The following is a 16,469-nucleotide window of genomic DNA, read 5'->3' as shown; positions in this document are numbered from 1 at the left end:
CAGCACCCAAGCAAGGCCAGTTTGCCAGTAGGAAACAACTTACATATATGTTCATGGCTGATCATATACCAGACGTCTGTGCTCCTACAGTCCTGATTGCACAGGACTGACCCAAAACCAGCAGCTTTGCTTAGTCAGGCCCCCTACTCCCCCCTCCTTCATTTGACTTCACGATCTGTTTTTAAGAACTGTGGAAAGCAGGAACAGCATTTTCAGCTGAAACTAAAAGCCAACAGGCAGCATCTTGCACCCTGGCTTTGGCCTCCTGACCTCACTGCTTATGTAAAACCGCATTGCAACATGTTGAAAGTGACTGCAGTTAACACCAGTACAATATACAAACAGTGATTTATCAACATTGTATGCTTTATTGAAAGTTGACAAGTGCAACAGTTAAATACATTGACGTGTTACAACTGTAGAGAACATGCACAAAAACATATGCATACTACTATACACATCATATGCAAAAAATCCATACTGGGAAATCCAATTTTTTCTTTTTAATTCATTGCTAGCAGGGCTTGATAATTTTTGGAGTGGTTTTTTCCCATCTTCAATCAAACTACAATGAACAATGATTTACTTCAAGATAATCAGCAGCCAGGGAACTTCAGAAGTTACACAAACAGCATAAATCTGTCAAATTCTGAACAGTTGCGTAGGTGCATTCTTATTTATGTCGCATAAAAAAAAAAAACAACTTTCCAAACCTCTTCAGATCAGCCAATGAAACAACTAAACTTCAATCTGTACAACCTAAATAGTTACAGTTTTCTATTTTACAAAGTAATTACACTAAATACACAAATATACAGTAGGCAATTAACCTTCATTGTAATTATCCTATGACCCAACAACTGTATGTCACCTACCTGTCTTCTATATATAATACAGCTTTATGCACCTGTCCACTGCTTCAGAAAACGGTGCAAATATTTGCACTTAAGGTTTCAGGTGACAATTAAGTGTTAAACACTGAAATTACCTTTCTCCCTCTTCCTCTTAGATCATATGCACCAGTCCACACTTTGGAACCCCAATGCACTACAGGGGATTGAGCCACCACTTTTTACTCCAGTCCATTTCTTCACGTTTCCAAGCTTGAAAAGCACTTTGTATCAGCTGTATCACTGGATGAGCGGAAGATTTAAAAACAAACCAAAAAAATTCAGGCATGCAGCTTCGTTTCTCAGCCATTTGCAGAAGCTGCTCAAGTCCCCAGTGTACTTGTGCTAATTCTCTGGAAGAAGTTTATTTTATTCAACCAACCTAAGAACAAAGACTCCTTCAAGCCAAAGGGGTAAGGGAGGGAAGAGGGAGTCAGATAAGTGCATAATACAGGGGGGAGAAGTCTCTCCTGACGTATGCAGGGCATGAAGTCCCCAGTCTGGGTTGCAATATGCATTGAAATGGATGAAGGGTGGCTGTAGCAGATTCCCGCTAGTCCTTCTTGCTCTGGGCAGTCCAGAGGCCAGCAATCACGATGGCAACGACATCTTGAGCTATGCTGAAGGCCCTGAACCCTGTGATGCCGGCTGAGCAGGCTGTTGTGTTGTCCCTTGTGACTGGGAAGAGGAAGGCGGAGAACCAGTCTGCAGCTGTGCTTGGAACTGGGCAAGCTGCTCTGGGCTGGCAAGTGTTTTTAGCAGAGTGTTTTCTTGCTCCAGCTGTGAGTTCTTCTCGATCAGCTCTTTGATTTGCTCTTTCAGGACCTCCACTTCCTCCCTTACTGCGTACATCAAGTGGCTCTTTACCAGATCCTGAAACGCACAAGACAGTGGGTGTATTAGGAAAGCAGCCCAGCGTCAGGCCCGGGCTCCCACTCTGCCCAGTCAGAGATGAAACGGATCCCCCTCTGCAGAGAGCCAGTGTTCCCCCAGCTCTGCATCCCAGCGAAGGCACCGGGCCGGGTCAGTCCCTCGCAGGGCCCGGGTTGTCACACACGTGCGGACCGGGGAGGGCAGCAGGCCCCGCCCCCCGGCTCTAGGCCCCGCCCCCGGTTCCAGACCCCGCCCCCCGCGCGCCGGCTGCAGCCAGTTCTGGGCACAGGTTGCCGCATTTCCCTCCCTCCCGCCTTCCGCGCGCGGCCGCGGGTGACGTCAGGGCGCGGCGCGGCCAATGGGCGGCCGAGTTATTTATAGCCGGGAGTTAAAGGCTCGCAGTTTGCCTAGCAACAGCCGGAGAGGCTCCCGGGAGAGCGGCTCCAGGCACCGCTCCAGTAACAAAGGGCGGCCGGGCCCCCGGCACCGCGCCGGGTGCTGGGCGGGGGCCGGGGTAGCGGCCGCGGCGGCCCCCGAGGAAAAGCCGCCGGCTCCGGGCACCGCGATGCCCGTGCCGCCCGCCGGGAGAAGGGCATGACAGCAGAGAATGCCCCGGAGACAGCCCGAGGGGGATGCCCTCGTTTAGCGTGCGCTCTCCTGCGCTTGGAGCCGAGTTAAAAAAATAAAATGAAAAGTGCCCCGGAACGCCCCCTCTTTGGGGGTGTAAAACCCCGCAAACACACGCCGCTTTCTGCCCCAGCAGCGCCCCTCCGCCGCCGCATGGAGCCGCGATCAATCGCTTGGGAAGGCAGGAGCCAAGCGCAATGCCGTCATTCCCTCCGCGGCATCGATACAGAAACGTGCGCGTTCCTCCCCGCAGGAAGCCTTTGATCGATTAAAAATAAATTTAAAAAAAAAAAAACAAAACAAAACAAAAACAAGCAGACAAAAAAAAAAAAAGCCCCTGAACCCAAAACCTTGTCTCCCCCTCCCTCCCCGGTCCCGCTACCAAACTGCGTCCCCGCACGGGTTAACCATCGCCCGCCGCATCCCCATATTGTTTACTGCTTCAAACACGAACAAGGTTTTATGCCCCCATCGGTACGTACCATCGCTTGCTCGATTTTGTTGTCGATAGCTACTACGCTTGCACCAGAGGAGCTGCAAGAGAGAAAGAAAGAGAGAGAGAAAAAAAAAAACATTAGCAGCGTCTGAATTATTTAAGAGACAAGAGACGCGGGCATTGGTAGCCAGTTGGCTGAGAAAGTCATCCTCACGCTGGCTTGCCGCCGCCTCACCGGGATGCTCCAATGCAGCAAAGCAACCTGTGAAGCTCCCGAGCCCCCCGCCCGCAGCCAAACCAAGTACCCCTACATTTTGTTCCCCAACAGTCCACAAAGATGGAGCTCGACTGCAGGCTGCGGCAGAAGCGCTGGGCGCCGGGGAGGGCAGCACCTCCAGGGGGAGAGGCGGGCGCCCGGTGCCCGCCGCTGCGGCTCCCCCGGACAAAGGAGCCAGCCCGGCGCTCACCTGCCCCGCCACCGCCGCGCCGGCACAGCCGCTCGGACACAACATTTATTTACCTACTGTCGAGCCTCAGAGACGAGTTGTCGGTGCCCAGCAAGGACGATAAGAACGAAATCGAGAAGTGTCTTAGTTGATAAACTCCTAGATCCATTGCCACCGGTCTACAACATTGGGCATTCATGCGACCGCGGCCAGAAACGCTCCACGGGGAAAAAAAAAAAAATCAGGTCTCGCTCCTCCCGGCGGCGTGTGTGCGTGCGGGGCCGCTCCGCCGGGCGAGGCGGGGCCGGGACCCTGCGGGGCCGTGCGGGGCTGCGCTCGGCCGGCTGGGCGCGGGGTCAGCGCTCCGCCGCGCAGCACAAAACCCGGGCATCCAGGCCCCCCCCATCATTTATGCGCCGGCACCGCCTCCCATTGGCTGCGCCGCCCGGGCCCCGCCCCGCGCCGCCGCATCTTATTATCGCGGCCCCCCCCTCCCCGGGCCGGCGGTGCCCCCGCGGGACGGGCCCGCACGCGTGGGGGGCCTGGGGGGGGGAAGGAGGCTCCGTCCCCCCGCACCCGCGAATCCCGGCGCGGCGGGTGCCGGCACCGTGCCGACCTGCACCCGCAGAAAAGGGGGAGGGGGGGTAAAAATAAATAATAAATAATAAATAATAATAATTATTGTTATTATTATTATTATTATTATCGGGCCAAGGAGCGGCGGGGAAACCCCGCACGGCCTGGCGGGAGCGCGGGACGCGCCGAGGGGCCGCCAGTGGCCGCGCCGACACCGCCACCTCTCGGCGCGCGGCAGCGCCGCACCCGGGGACAGACCTAGAGCGGGACATTCCTGGTGCCGGCTCCCACGGCTTATCCAGCGACCCCGAACCGCCGCCTCGGCCCGAGATCCGCAAACTTCAGTCTCGGAAAGCAAACCCCACACCCGGTAGCTCTGCCCGCTTCGTCCGTGCAAGGCAGTAAAGGCAGGATACCAAACACTGTAGGTAAAACTGTTTCAGACTCTGACGATCCCCCTTTATCCCTTGCACACACCTTATGCGCCCATAAAACTATTTCTGAAAAAAAAGTTTCAGCCACTGATCGTCTACAAAAAGTGGCACAAACCTGACACTATTCTACAACGTAAGAGGGAAAATGCCTCTTCACTTTTCTTTAGATTGCACCATAATGGCACTTACAGTCTTAAAAGTTGCAGCAGCACATGCATTAATAATTCAGGAAAATATTCTTCCCCCACCTAACTGGTGTTTTTCTCAACAAATGTTATGCTCTCGTATCATGGAACACAGCAACTACAGTCACTGCCCATTTAAGTGATCCTCTCTACCAGTAATAGCTTAGAAAGAGACCCAACGCTAAACTACACCAACACAAAATACTGCCACAAAAAACAGCCAACCTCTAAAACCACTATTTTCTAGACCTGCACTTTCATCGAGTTGTTACAGTACTTAAAGGCGCAAAAAAAATAAAGTCAAAAACCTCTTCCATTCTCTATAGCAAACTTCTCCAAGAGCTGCAAGTCACATACATCACAGGTGTTGTTCCCAGAGAAGCAGGAAAGCCAGGAGGCACGGAGTAATCATCTTAAAGCTAAATTTAGCATTTGCGTATCTGCATCATCCTTCTTAGTTTATTTATGTTGTCCTAGACTACTATTCTTTCATTCAATAATGCCAGCAGAGTAGTACAAACTAATCCTATTCACAGGGAGGTCACATTTAAGAATAAGAGTTCCTCATAGCCACTTTTCCATTAACATATAGCGTTCCCATCCTCCAAGGGCACAACTCGTGGGATATCTGGGGAAGCTGCACAAGATAGCACCAAACAGGCTGAAAATTAAAGGAAGTTTTTTAGAAAAAAACCTTGTCTGTACTGACTCACAGATGTGTAACAGCGAGTAAACTGGAAGAAACACATTGGAACACGTGCATCAGGCTCCAGCTTCCCAGCTCCTGACAGACAAACACCAGTAACCATGTGTTGTATGAACATTTCACTCAACCACTTCCTCTGCAGAGGTTACTTACTACACATGACAGTACTCGTAAGCCATTCGATAAACAGATCCAGAACCACATAATCTGTACTGGAGTCTGTATCAGCTTCAGTCTCAGACTTGATCTAAATTAATGTTTTATGACAGGTTGGGCTTGAAAATCAGTAACGTCTTGAATAACTCCCCATGGAAGTTAGTCAGGACAGTTATCGATATTGCAGCTGGACACAGCCTCTGGGGCAATCTCTGTCCCTGGAACTTCTTAATCAGGGGCAGAGTAGGTATAAATAAGTTTTATCACTGCTAATCAGGTTCTTACAAAAGAACTTGAAGACAGCAAACTCACAGGTCTGAACAGACATACCCTCCAAACACCTGTTGCAGGTGTTGCAAGACAGATAGCAGATATTTGTATGTAGTTTCATTTATACATGTAAAAATAATGTCATGGATGCTTTCTAAGATGATTGTTGGTGCTGCCATAATGACTGATAGTTATCAAATGCCATTAGTCCATTTAATACAGCAAAATTATACAATTCTCAGACTAAATGAACAATAAATAACACCGCCCTCTTTAATCTATATTAATCTTCACGAAGAAGAGATAACAGATATGATCCTAAATCAAATTCCCACTAAACTCAGTAACCATGTTCCATTAACTTCAGTGGGCTTTTGGTAAAAGCTGTCATTTATTTTTAGATGCCTACAAGCAGAGTTGTGATTCAACAGAAAGCTATCAGCTGCGTAAGTAGGACTGCATATTAATATGCACGTTCTGCTTTGCCCACTCAGTAAAAAAGCAAATCATAAGTGTCCCTTTAGGGCTGAGAAAGGTCTAAGCGCTCGGATCATCTAGGAAATAAAAACCCCCACGACATTAATTACTTTCATCCCCGAAACTGGGGTGACGTTTTTGGGGAGGAGGGGAGAGCATCACTATCTCCGACGTTCTCATTTCAACACCACGTTATCTGCCTGACAAGGACAGAGACTGAACCGCATATTTAAAGGTTGGGGCGTTGCTGTTGCTTTTTAAAAATATCTCGTTTATGAAATAAAACAGTATGTGGAAGATTTAAGGAAAATAGTCCTCCAAACTCCGTTTCACATTAGAAGGGCGTCAATATGTCTACTGTGACTCAAAACCCTCTAACCACCTCTTTTAACACCTCATTAACAGATAATAGAAGATATTAGACTCCTGCAAAAGCTTACATTCCTGGGAGCAGAGGTGAGAAAGGCTGCAGAATTCCCCATTTCTGTAAAGCCGCTCGGGGTTTGCACTTAGCTAGACGAATTTATGCCCGTTAGGCAACGAAAGCCGTTTGTTGAATCCACTCACACAGGATCACAGGCTTTGGAAGCCTGCATGTCTATGGAGCACCCCAGGTGTTCACAAACTGCATAAAGTAATAGAAGATCGAGATGGGCTACTGAGAAACCAGCAGGGGAGAGTACAATATAGCAAAGAAGTATCTCACCAACATCTTTGATCCTCCACATAAGGTAATCAAGCACTTTTTAGTAGGCGTCACCTTTTGTAGTGTTTCAGTTCTTAAAAACTGTTTCTCTCACCAAATAATTTCCGCTTGTCTCAATTTATTCCCGCTTAGCACTTGAGAAAAGTGCTTTTCATCTTGAGCACGTAATGAGGTAAGCTGCAGCACAGAATCATTCTGTCTCTATGCAAGTCTGGTTTGGCATATTTCTATGTGTGTTAAAATACTCTTTCACTTAAAAAAATATCTTTCAAGTATCTTGTCAAAGTATGCTCCCTTCAGATTACAACATTAAAAGTCCTAGACAAGCATCTCCTGAACTTAAAATAAATCTTGTCTTTTGATTATGTTACAAAGACATCACACCAGAAACCATATCAGAAAACAGCAATTTCTGTCACAGCACACTTTCATCTTATGCTATAGACAGGCTGTGGACTTCCAACTACAGAATAACAAGTACTGAAGAGGTTAAAATTAAAATCTGCTTTTCCTCAAGAAAAGGCTACAGTAATTAGATTCCATCTGACTGTGCATTTCACTTGGCATCTACAAATGGTGAATAAATGGCAGAGTATTATTCTCCCTTAAAATTCATAAATTCAAAACTGTATATTGACAGACACCTTCCCCCCCCCCCCCCCCCCAATATCCAATTTATACGAAATTGCTCCAAGCTAATAACCAACCGAGGGAACTCTGGCTGCAGTTGACATCAAGGACTAAATGTTTATTTATTTCAATAGGCCATAATTTTTTTTCTTCATCTCAGTAAAGGTATATAACCAGAGAAGCTGTCCAGGGAACTTTTTCCCCCACAGTCAGTCATTCATATATATATATATATATGTTTTAGCAGACTAAGGGGGGGAAAAAAAAAAAAAAAGAAAAAAAGAAAAGGAAAACCACCATCAAAAAAACCACACCCCCACAAGCCCACCACGTCAGAAAGTCTAAATAAAGATCACAGAATCTTAGCCAACTTCCTTTTCCAGTCCCAAATCTTTAGATAAGATCTTGATTTAAAGAAACCAAACTGTTGGGAACTTACTGCTCAGCTCCAAAGGCTAACATATATTTCATTTCTAGATTGAATTCTGCAAATTTCAATTTACATACTTCTAAATTGAAGAAGCTCTTGCTATGAGATATTACTTTATCAGTTTTCCTAAATGTGTGTTTTTCCGCCCCGTAGTAAAGTTATTTGCATCTATAATTTAGTTTATTACTTTGCTAGAAATTTGGGGTTAGTTCAATTAAAAAAAAACAGATAAAAGGGAAAACTACACAAGACACTAGTGAAATGAAGTGCTATAATTTCTTTTTTTTTTTTTCTTCCAGATGTGTAAGCATAACTAAATAAATATTTAGTGGAAAGAATACATACACCCTAGTGGGGCTCTGGAAAAAACCTGACAGCATCTCTAATCACAGTGCATACACAGAAGTATCATGCTGTGAGCTCTCCACAAGAGACAGAAGGCTGCATTTAAAGCAAGAAGATAACCATGTAAGATCAAAAGACAAACAAGGAGCCATTCTTACTGGTTCCTCTGAGGATATCCTCTTTCTCTTTGACAGGCAACTAATTGCTAAGTCAACCTCAGTTGTTTTCAATGAGAATTACTGTGATTCTACCAATTCAAATGCTGACAAAACAAAACATCAGGTCCATATCAAGTACCTGGATGTAGCCAAACAAAGAGGATCCACTCCTTACTTGTCAGAGAGAACTCTGTAAGGAAATATGAACCATCTTAAAGCAATCTGGATGCTTGGAAAGGGATATATGGCATCCCCTTTCCTGACATCATCCACAGATAACCATCTAGCAACGCAGCTGAGATGAAGGACCCTGTTCTGTGTATATCCATTGAGTTTTAAAGTCTCCCCGCAGAGCCAACTGAGGTCTATCATAACTCAAAACCTGAAATTACATCCAGATGCTACTCCACTTAAATTTAACAGAGCTATACATTTTCAGTAACATGTAGCTTGGGAAGCACAGGCTTCCCTAATTTGAGATCCAACCTTAAAAGGAGTAAGTGAAAAATATTTAACTTCATTAAGAGTGAAAGCCCTCCTCAGTATCCTCTCAAGTGCCCTTGACCAAGAACCGCAAAGGAAGAAATCAACCAACCATGTTAGCATCCTGAAAGTTTTAAGTGAGACATCTGAGCCAAGAATTGATTTTCTTTTCTCCAGAGAGCTGCATACAGTATCATTCTGCATGCTGACACTGCCCCAGTATGAAAGGGGAAAAGATGCTTAGTGCCATAAATCAGTATATATAGAAAAGTAATAAAATGTTACAACCTCTAAGTTTCACTATCCAAAGCATGGAGCTGAAATTAATTTTTCCTTTATGTGAAATTAGGCTTAAATAATTTTAGATTTAACTCATAAAATGTGTTCAATTCCCTAGTCTCATGTGTAGCTTTTTCAAGTGTAATGCCTTTCTCAAAGGCAAGAAGAACACCTCAAGGTAAAAACCACTTACAGTAGCATTTAATCCCACTTGTTATAACTGTACAACAGATTTTTCAAGCACATACTCCAAAATTAAATGAAGAGGGGAGGAAAGAGAGTCACTGAAGCATTTCAAGTTATGCCTAACATAAGAAAAGAACATGGCAAGTATAGGAAGGAGTTTGGCACATTAACATGATGAGCGTTTGGAAAGATGAAATTCTCTGTATTAAAAGGCATCTCTGACCAAAAGGATAAATAGCCCAGGAGGAACTTCAGGACAATGACTGACATCCACCCATCCCAGACTACCTCGATAGCACATAGTGAGATTTAGTAATCAAATTAAAAACTAGTCAAATTAACCTGTAACTGAGAAGGGTCACCTTCTATTATTTTTAAAATTCTTAATATCTTCTGTTTCCTTAAGGTTGCAGAAAAGTGACTTTTCTGGAGGGTCCCGGTGCGATCCTGGAGCTTCCAGAGGCTCCCAGGGGGATCCTGGAGCTTCCAAAGTATCCTGGAGGTTCTGGAGGATCCTGGAGCTTCCAGAGGGTTCCAGTTGGATCCCAGTGCTCCTGGTGGGGTCTTGGGGCTCCCAGTGGATCCCAGTGGGATCCCAGAGCCCCACTGGGACATTTCCACAAAATGGAAATACTGTCTTACTGAGTGGTGATAACTGTGGAAATGGGGGATGGAGGACCTTAAGCCCCTCCATTTCCTCCATCCACAGACCCTCGTAAAGCTTACACTTCTTTGTTTTAACTATTGAATCCGTTCCTTCCTCTTTTCCCACCTCCTCCCCTTTTTCTAATTGTTCCCCTTGAAACTATATTGGAAATCTTGGATCAGCTAATAATTTAGTCATGTTTAGTAAAAAAGTATTTATATGGCATTAACAGCTGGCTTACACTTCTCATTGAATATCATTTGCCCTTTGATGGCCATTTTTCAGTGCAACACTTAAAATAATGCCTGTATTTCCCACACCAGAAACCTATCATACTAGAAGCCAATCCAAAGTTGCTAGGAACAAAACCAAAACCTCTGCAATTAACCTGCGTTGTCCTATGGTCTTCAGGAAGTTTGGAACGAAGTGCCCTATCCCAGCTTTTACCGAAATAAATAAAAACAGCCAATGATGAAAAGTAAGGAAACGAAACATAAAGTAAGACTTCCGTTTGGGAAATGAGCACCACGGGATCAGATGGAGGTCGACCCCTTCTCAGCTTGTGAGGTGGCAGATCGCTCATTACCACCCTGCTGTGCAGAACGATTTTTAAGCCCATTCTGTTAAATAATAACAAACTCCCAACACTGCAATTGGTTAGCACATGTAGGAAAATGAAGAGGATAAGCTGTGAGTTCAATGCCACTTTTCTTCTTTAGCAAATACATTAAGACAACAGACCTCTATCCAATTGACCTTTTACATTCCCACAATTTCAATCTCTCTGCAATCACTGGCACATAGCTTGACAGGTATCACCAGTATCAATGAACAATTAAGCAAATGACTTTCAGATTAACTCCTCTGGCTCTAATGCATGCATATTACAAAAATTTGCAATACCATATTTCCTAATCTCTCAGTGCTCAAAATAATCTACTCTAGTTATGCCTCAACACACAGTTTATCATTTGGCGACGACCTAAAAAAAAATAAGGAAAATTCAAGACCTGCTGTTCCACCGAAGCAGAACTGCACTTTAACAGGTTGAATTCACTGTAGTGTATTCAAAGGTATTTTTATACCTGAATGGAGATTTTAATTTATAGAAATCAAATCCCATGTACCTCCAACCAATCACCAATCAGGAAGCAGGGGGAGAATTTCCAGAAACACGTAAGAACGTGACCTGATTTATTGCACAGTGCAGTGTATCCCAGTCTTGCTCCCCTTTATCAGCCACCAAATCGAGCATTTGTTGGATGATTTCCTGCCTAACCTGTACCTTCCTCCACCCCATTTCCTGTGAAAACAAGGATATGAGAGGAATTAGATGAATGCCTATGCTTCAACTCTGTACGGCACTGAAAAACAGGTAAAGCTCAACTCTGGAGTGCGAAAGCACTCACAGGCTTCTTAATCCAGGCATAGCTTCAGTAAATCAAGAGACACAAATCCTGCTGACTCACAACCGCAGAAATCCCAATACAGTATCTCTATATAAATACCATTTACACTCTCCTTGCTGAAGGAACAAATTGTAAAGCAATATTGATTTGAAATAGAACACAAGATACCTGGGAAAATATGTAAGACTGTGAAATGAGGTGTGCTTAAAAACTTAAAAATTACATAAAGACAACCAGATCGAAATTTTAATTTGACCTGGCTTTAGAGATGTATTACCTACTTTAGCACAACACTTCGTTCTTGTAACCCTGCCACACTGCAAACCAAAAAGAACAGAACGCAGATGTGCTGGCTCAGCATATTTTCAACATGTCCCTGGAGTACCTTCTAGGGCAGAGACTGTGAATAGCTGGCATTGGTCCAGGTCATCTACATAAAGCCCGAATATCCTGACGGCCTGTTTCTCCTTCAAGTGCAATTCAGCCTTCCTCAGTAACCCTAGTGATCCTCTAAAGGAACCTCAGGCAGTAAGAAGCTCTCATTTTCCACAGGACAGCATCTTCTAGCTTATAAGCGGCAAGTACTTGAGACTGTTGGATCCATGGTGGCCACGTGGGGCAGACACCATGCACATTTAGCCACCCTTGAGGCAGACATTCTGCAAACAGCAGAAAACATACTCTTAATCTTTTAATACACATTGCAAAGGAAAGATTACAGCATATTATTCCATACCTAATCAGTATCTACCCATCTGGGTAACTGTCATTATGCAGAGACGACTAAACTTATGAGTGGCACCCTGTTTATGAAACAGTCTTATTTGCTCCCTAAAACTGCTGATGCCTGTTTTCTAGTGGATATCCACCTAAAATGTTTCATTAGATGTTCCAAGGGTCTTTTGTACAAAACAAGGTCCAAAGCTCACGTATATATTATGCCAGGTACGTATCACTTCTGAAAAACAATTACTTCATCCTCCAGAAGCCACGACACCCTAAACCTCTGTGGCTTAAAAAAATTTAAAACAAAACCCAATCCCCACAAAAACAAAACCCAAACAACTCCAGTATCAGAAGTCAGAGATGAGTAACCCACTTAGTAATGCATGGGAGTCCAAAACAGCTCCCAGGTATGTTTCCTCATTCTCACAAAGGGTGTTAGCCCAGTGGCCATTCTTCTACAGCATCAACACCATGAGCTGTGACACCCTGCCAAGACATGGGAAGGAGAGAAAATCCTTGCTGTGATACAGGATTTAAAGCCCCTCTTCCACCTCTGCCAATGCAGCCAGGGAACGACTGCTGCAGTGTTCCATCAAGCACAGAGGACAAGTCATCTCTTTTAAAACCCACTCTAGGTAACCTCCCATCCAGGTACAGAACAGGGGAATTCCTCTCTGACTCTTCCCAGCTACTGCTAATTGCTAGAGGCCCTGGCCAGGTGAACAGCAACATCAATCAGCAGCTCAAGTACAAGCAGTCATGACAACTATAAACAAAAATATTTACAAGTGAATGTTTGAGTCACAGGGTAGCCCTGCTGCAACTCAGATAGGCTCCTGCCTCGAATTAGTTTGCCCAAACCTGTTTTTCAGCCCCATTTCTGAAGAACTCAGCATTTAAAACAAGTTCTTGATAAGCTGAAGCGGGTAGAAAAGAAGCACTGAGCCGATTCCGAGATTGGGGTTGGGGACATTTACTTATAGACTGAAAAGAAGTCAAGGTACTTGAAAGGATCCTTTAAGTCACTGGAAGGATCGAGATGTGACTTGAGTGAAAAATTACCTTTAAATAGGTTTCAGGGGTTGGGTTGTCAGACTTTTATTTTTTCACATTAGAGTAAAACTATTTAATATTTGCCTAATGATGAATTAAAGCCTGTCTTTTAAAAACAGTAAGAACAATTAGTTCATAAATATAGTGGGTTTTCTATCCCTTGATATCCCCATTTCCAGCTGCCTAGTGCTAGACAGCTCTCCAATAGCACATAGACATTAGGGATCCCTTTTCCAAGTGTTCCTCTTTCCTCCAGAAAGCAACACACAACTGGATGCTATCTCTCAAATTCTGCATCTAACCAGAAAAAGGTAAATGCTTCTTTGTATTTGACCCATGCATTCAGCAGGGTCAGTTTGGGGAGAAAAACATAGAACCATATTCAATATTAGCCAGAGAGGTTAAACCTTCATTTGCAATGGTGATGTGACAGCCAGCCAACTCTAACCCACAGAAAAACAACGAAGGGAAAAGCAGCATCTCTGCAAGAGAAACTAGAGGAAACAAAAGCAAATGAGAATAGAAAGTAGCTTGCTGAATAAGACTACAGGAAAAATTGTAAACATTTTCTGTATAATGTTAACAGATGCAGACGTTGGTTCATGACTAGAGGTGACGCAACACACTCCCAGGTGTATCAGTAAAAAAGTCAGTTCCAGCAAAATCTTTTAATAAAATGCAGAAAGGTTAATGAAAATCACACATCTACTCCACCACATTTTTTTCATTACATATTTTATGGAATAACTTGGTTCATGGTAGGAAACAATCTTCTCAATACTACCTTTCTTGTTCAGTAATATGTGATGACACCAGTCACTGCTTCATACACGTGCTGTTCATTCATAACATACCTGTTGCCATCATATATCAATTGCTACTATAGAATATTTCCATTAGACTGGTTCCTTACACATTCAGATTCATTTAGTATAATTTTCAATGTCCATTTAAAAGTTCAAGCATGTTTTCAGAAACCGCTGATTACTGAAAAAATTAAAATTGAGCTTTTAGAAAAAGGTTTTCAATGTATAATTTTATATTCTTTGAAGAGGCACCATTCAGAGAGAAAAGCTATTCTCCACAGGCAATACCACAAACATAACATGACAAAAACGTCAAGTTAAATATATGTACTAGTTGATATTTGTCAAAATTTATACAGAATCAAGGGGGTTGGATTTAAAGGGTGTGCCATAACAAAAGCACCAGTTTAGAGATCAGAAGTTTAGAGATCAGAAATTCCATGCTTCCTTCCACAGATGGGTATTTGCCTTCTATACACAGAAAAACAACTCTGCAACATGAAGAGTCCAGGCAATTTTTCCCCCCCACTGTCATGTATTTTTAACTCAGTAAAATAATTCTTCTGATTCACCAAGTTACTTGGTATTTACTTTAAACACTAAAAAGGAACCACATCAAAAACATGCATTTCATATTTCACTATTTATATGGAAAAGGAGGTTAATAAATGAAACTTGCAGAAGACTAAGCTGTATTCCAATGCCTCTCCAAACATTTAACAAGACTGATTAACTAAAATTCTCTTTAATCATGTGACAGTACAGAAGATAGTGTATATTATGTATGAAAAAGTATTTGAATTAATATAAACTTATTATCAACTAAGTTAAAAACCCTATTAAAATTCCCATTTTTGGTTTAGTATTACATCACTTAAGATTTGGAATAATTGGAACAACATTTTTTTGAAAAGAGGAAAGAAAAGTACTGTAATGGCAAACATTTTATAATATGGATTATTTTAAATTCTGCAATAAATATTTCAAGACATGTAGATTTTCACTGAATAAGTAAACAACTCTGCATGACAGTACTCTTAACCAGTATGATATTCCTAGTCTGAAATAGGTCTAATAAGTGCCAAGCACCTTGATTTAGAAGAAGCATTTTTAAGTACTTGGACAACAAAACAGTTAAAGGAACCATTAAAAAAGAAAAAAAGGGAAAACAAATAAATCAAGCATCTACATATTAAAAACTTTATATAAATACCTCTTCAGATGCTGTTCCAGCTCCAAGAATAACACTTTCATGGTTATTTGTTCAGGACCTTGTTTCTGGAGAAATGCCACTTTCATCGAGGCATCTATTTAGTACCTGCTGATTAGTTTCCCCCAGACAGAGGGTCGGAAGAAATACCTCTCAGTCCTTTGTGGCCATAAGATCAGCATTAGCATTCCACTATTAACCACAAGTCCTGCACTCTGCAGCACTTTCAAGAATTGCAAAGCCTTGCCTGTTAAAGATTATCCACTTGCTTCAATTCAAAGTTTGCCGAGTTTAATAGTGGTTGGTTATGATCAAGAAAAACAAGAAGGGCGAACAGTGACGACACCATAGATCCTGAGATCACATGGTGTTCTGTTACATAAAGCATCAAAAGAGATTAAAATCTTCATGATTATGTTTTCAAATCTCAAACAAATGCATCTTCTTTCAGCAGTGCCAAATTCACCAACTCTGAAGCTGATTCAGCCTGCTCCTGCTTTTTCTGAAGCACATGTTAATCACTACAGGTAGCTAATTCTGCTTAGAGAAAGGCAGCTTAAGTTGTACTGCTTCTCAAATTAAAGTTCTAGGGCTTAATGGCAGTTCCAATTAGACACAAAATTGACAGTACCCCGTTTGCCAGAAAATATTTTACATAGGCAAATCCTATCCCTGACTGCTATTTTAAAAAGAACCCGTGATGACAGTTTGAGACATGCATCTATTTAGACTTCTGCAGACCAGAAAAAGATAGCAACTCATCATGTATCAAGCCAAAAATCTATCAACTATTGCATTTTCTTCCTCACAGAAACAGATCACCATAAGGAGGTTTTGGTGCATTATAGTAACTCCATACCATGCAACTATCACCCTATATGCGTAGGTACCATTATAACATTGCTTCAACCTAAACATATTCCTTCCTCTACCATGTTAAATGCTTTTCAGTGTGAAGAAAAATTGACTGCCCACAGTACATTGTAGAGAATCAAACAAGATTCACTTTCCTACTCTACAGGCAAGCTGGAGACCAGGAGATAACCCTTCACCATGGAAGTAGCCAGCTGTTTGCAGCACGTGCGCAGGAACTCCTGCCACACAAAAGTGCATGGGCACTGATGTTACACTCTTTTCATCAGACCGCAACCACAAAAATGCAAAGGCAAAACCAGAAATCAAACCTAGCAAATGTTACTTGGACTTACTGCTGACTGCTAAAGTCATGCCAGATGTGTCTCCTCAAGTAGATTTGCCTTCTAAGACCATACTGGAAAGAAACCAAATGGAAGGGTCAAACAAGTTCATAGAATCACAGAATGGTTT

At 43.1% G+C, this 16,469-nt stretch overlaps 1 protein-coding gene across 6 annotated transcripts in view; it reads right to left on the bottom strand.

The window, feature by feature from the left end:
* Window positions 1–345: 345 nt before the first annotated feature.
* TSC22D1 (TSC22 domain family member 1) overlaps window positions 346–16,469 on the bottom strand; it is a 92,762-nt gene continuing 76,638 nt past the window's right edge. For 2 of the 6 annotated variants that reach the window (XM_032678350.1, XM_032678349.1), the window contains 2 exons: window positions 2,873–2,924; window positions 346–1,763 (listed from right to left, as the gene is read on the bottom strand). In XM_032678350.1, the coding sequence (XP_032534241.1) occupies window positions 1,506–1,763; window positions 2,873–2,924 (310 nt within the window). In that variant the 3' untranslated portion in view covers window positions 346–1,505. Of the gene's footprint in view, window positions 1,764–2,872; window positions 2,925–3,137; window positions 3,173–3,346; window positions 3,653–15,146; window positions 15,664–16,469 lie in introns of those variants that run through there. The other 4 variants (XM_032678352.1, XM_032678351.1, XM_032678354.1 and 1 more) reach the window with 4 other exon arrangements.

The sequence above is a fragment of the Chiroxiphia lanceolata genome, chromosome 2, assembly GCF_009829145.1.
Source record: "Chiroxiphia lanceolata isolate bChiLan1 chromosome 2, bChiLan1.pri, whole genome shotgun sequence".
NCBI lineage: Eukaryota > Metazoa > Chordata > Aves > Passeriformes > Pipridae > Chiroxiphia > Chiroxiphia lanceolata.
The sequence above is the reverse complement of the archived record's forward strand: the minus strand, read 5'-3'. Positions and strand labels throughout refer to the sequence as shown.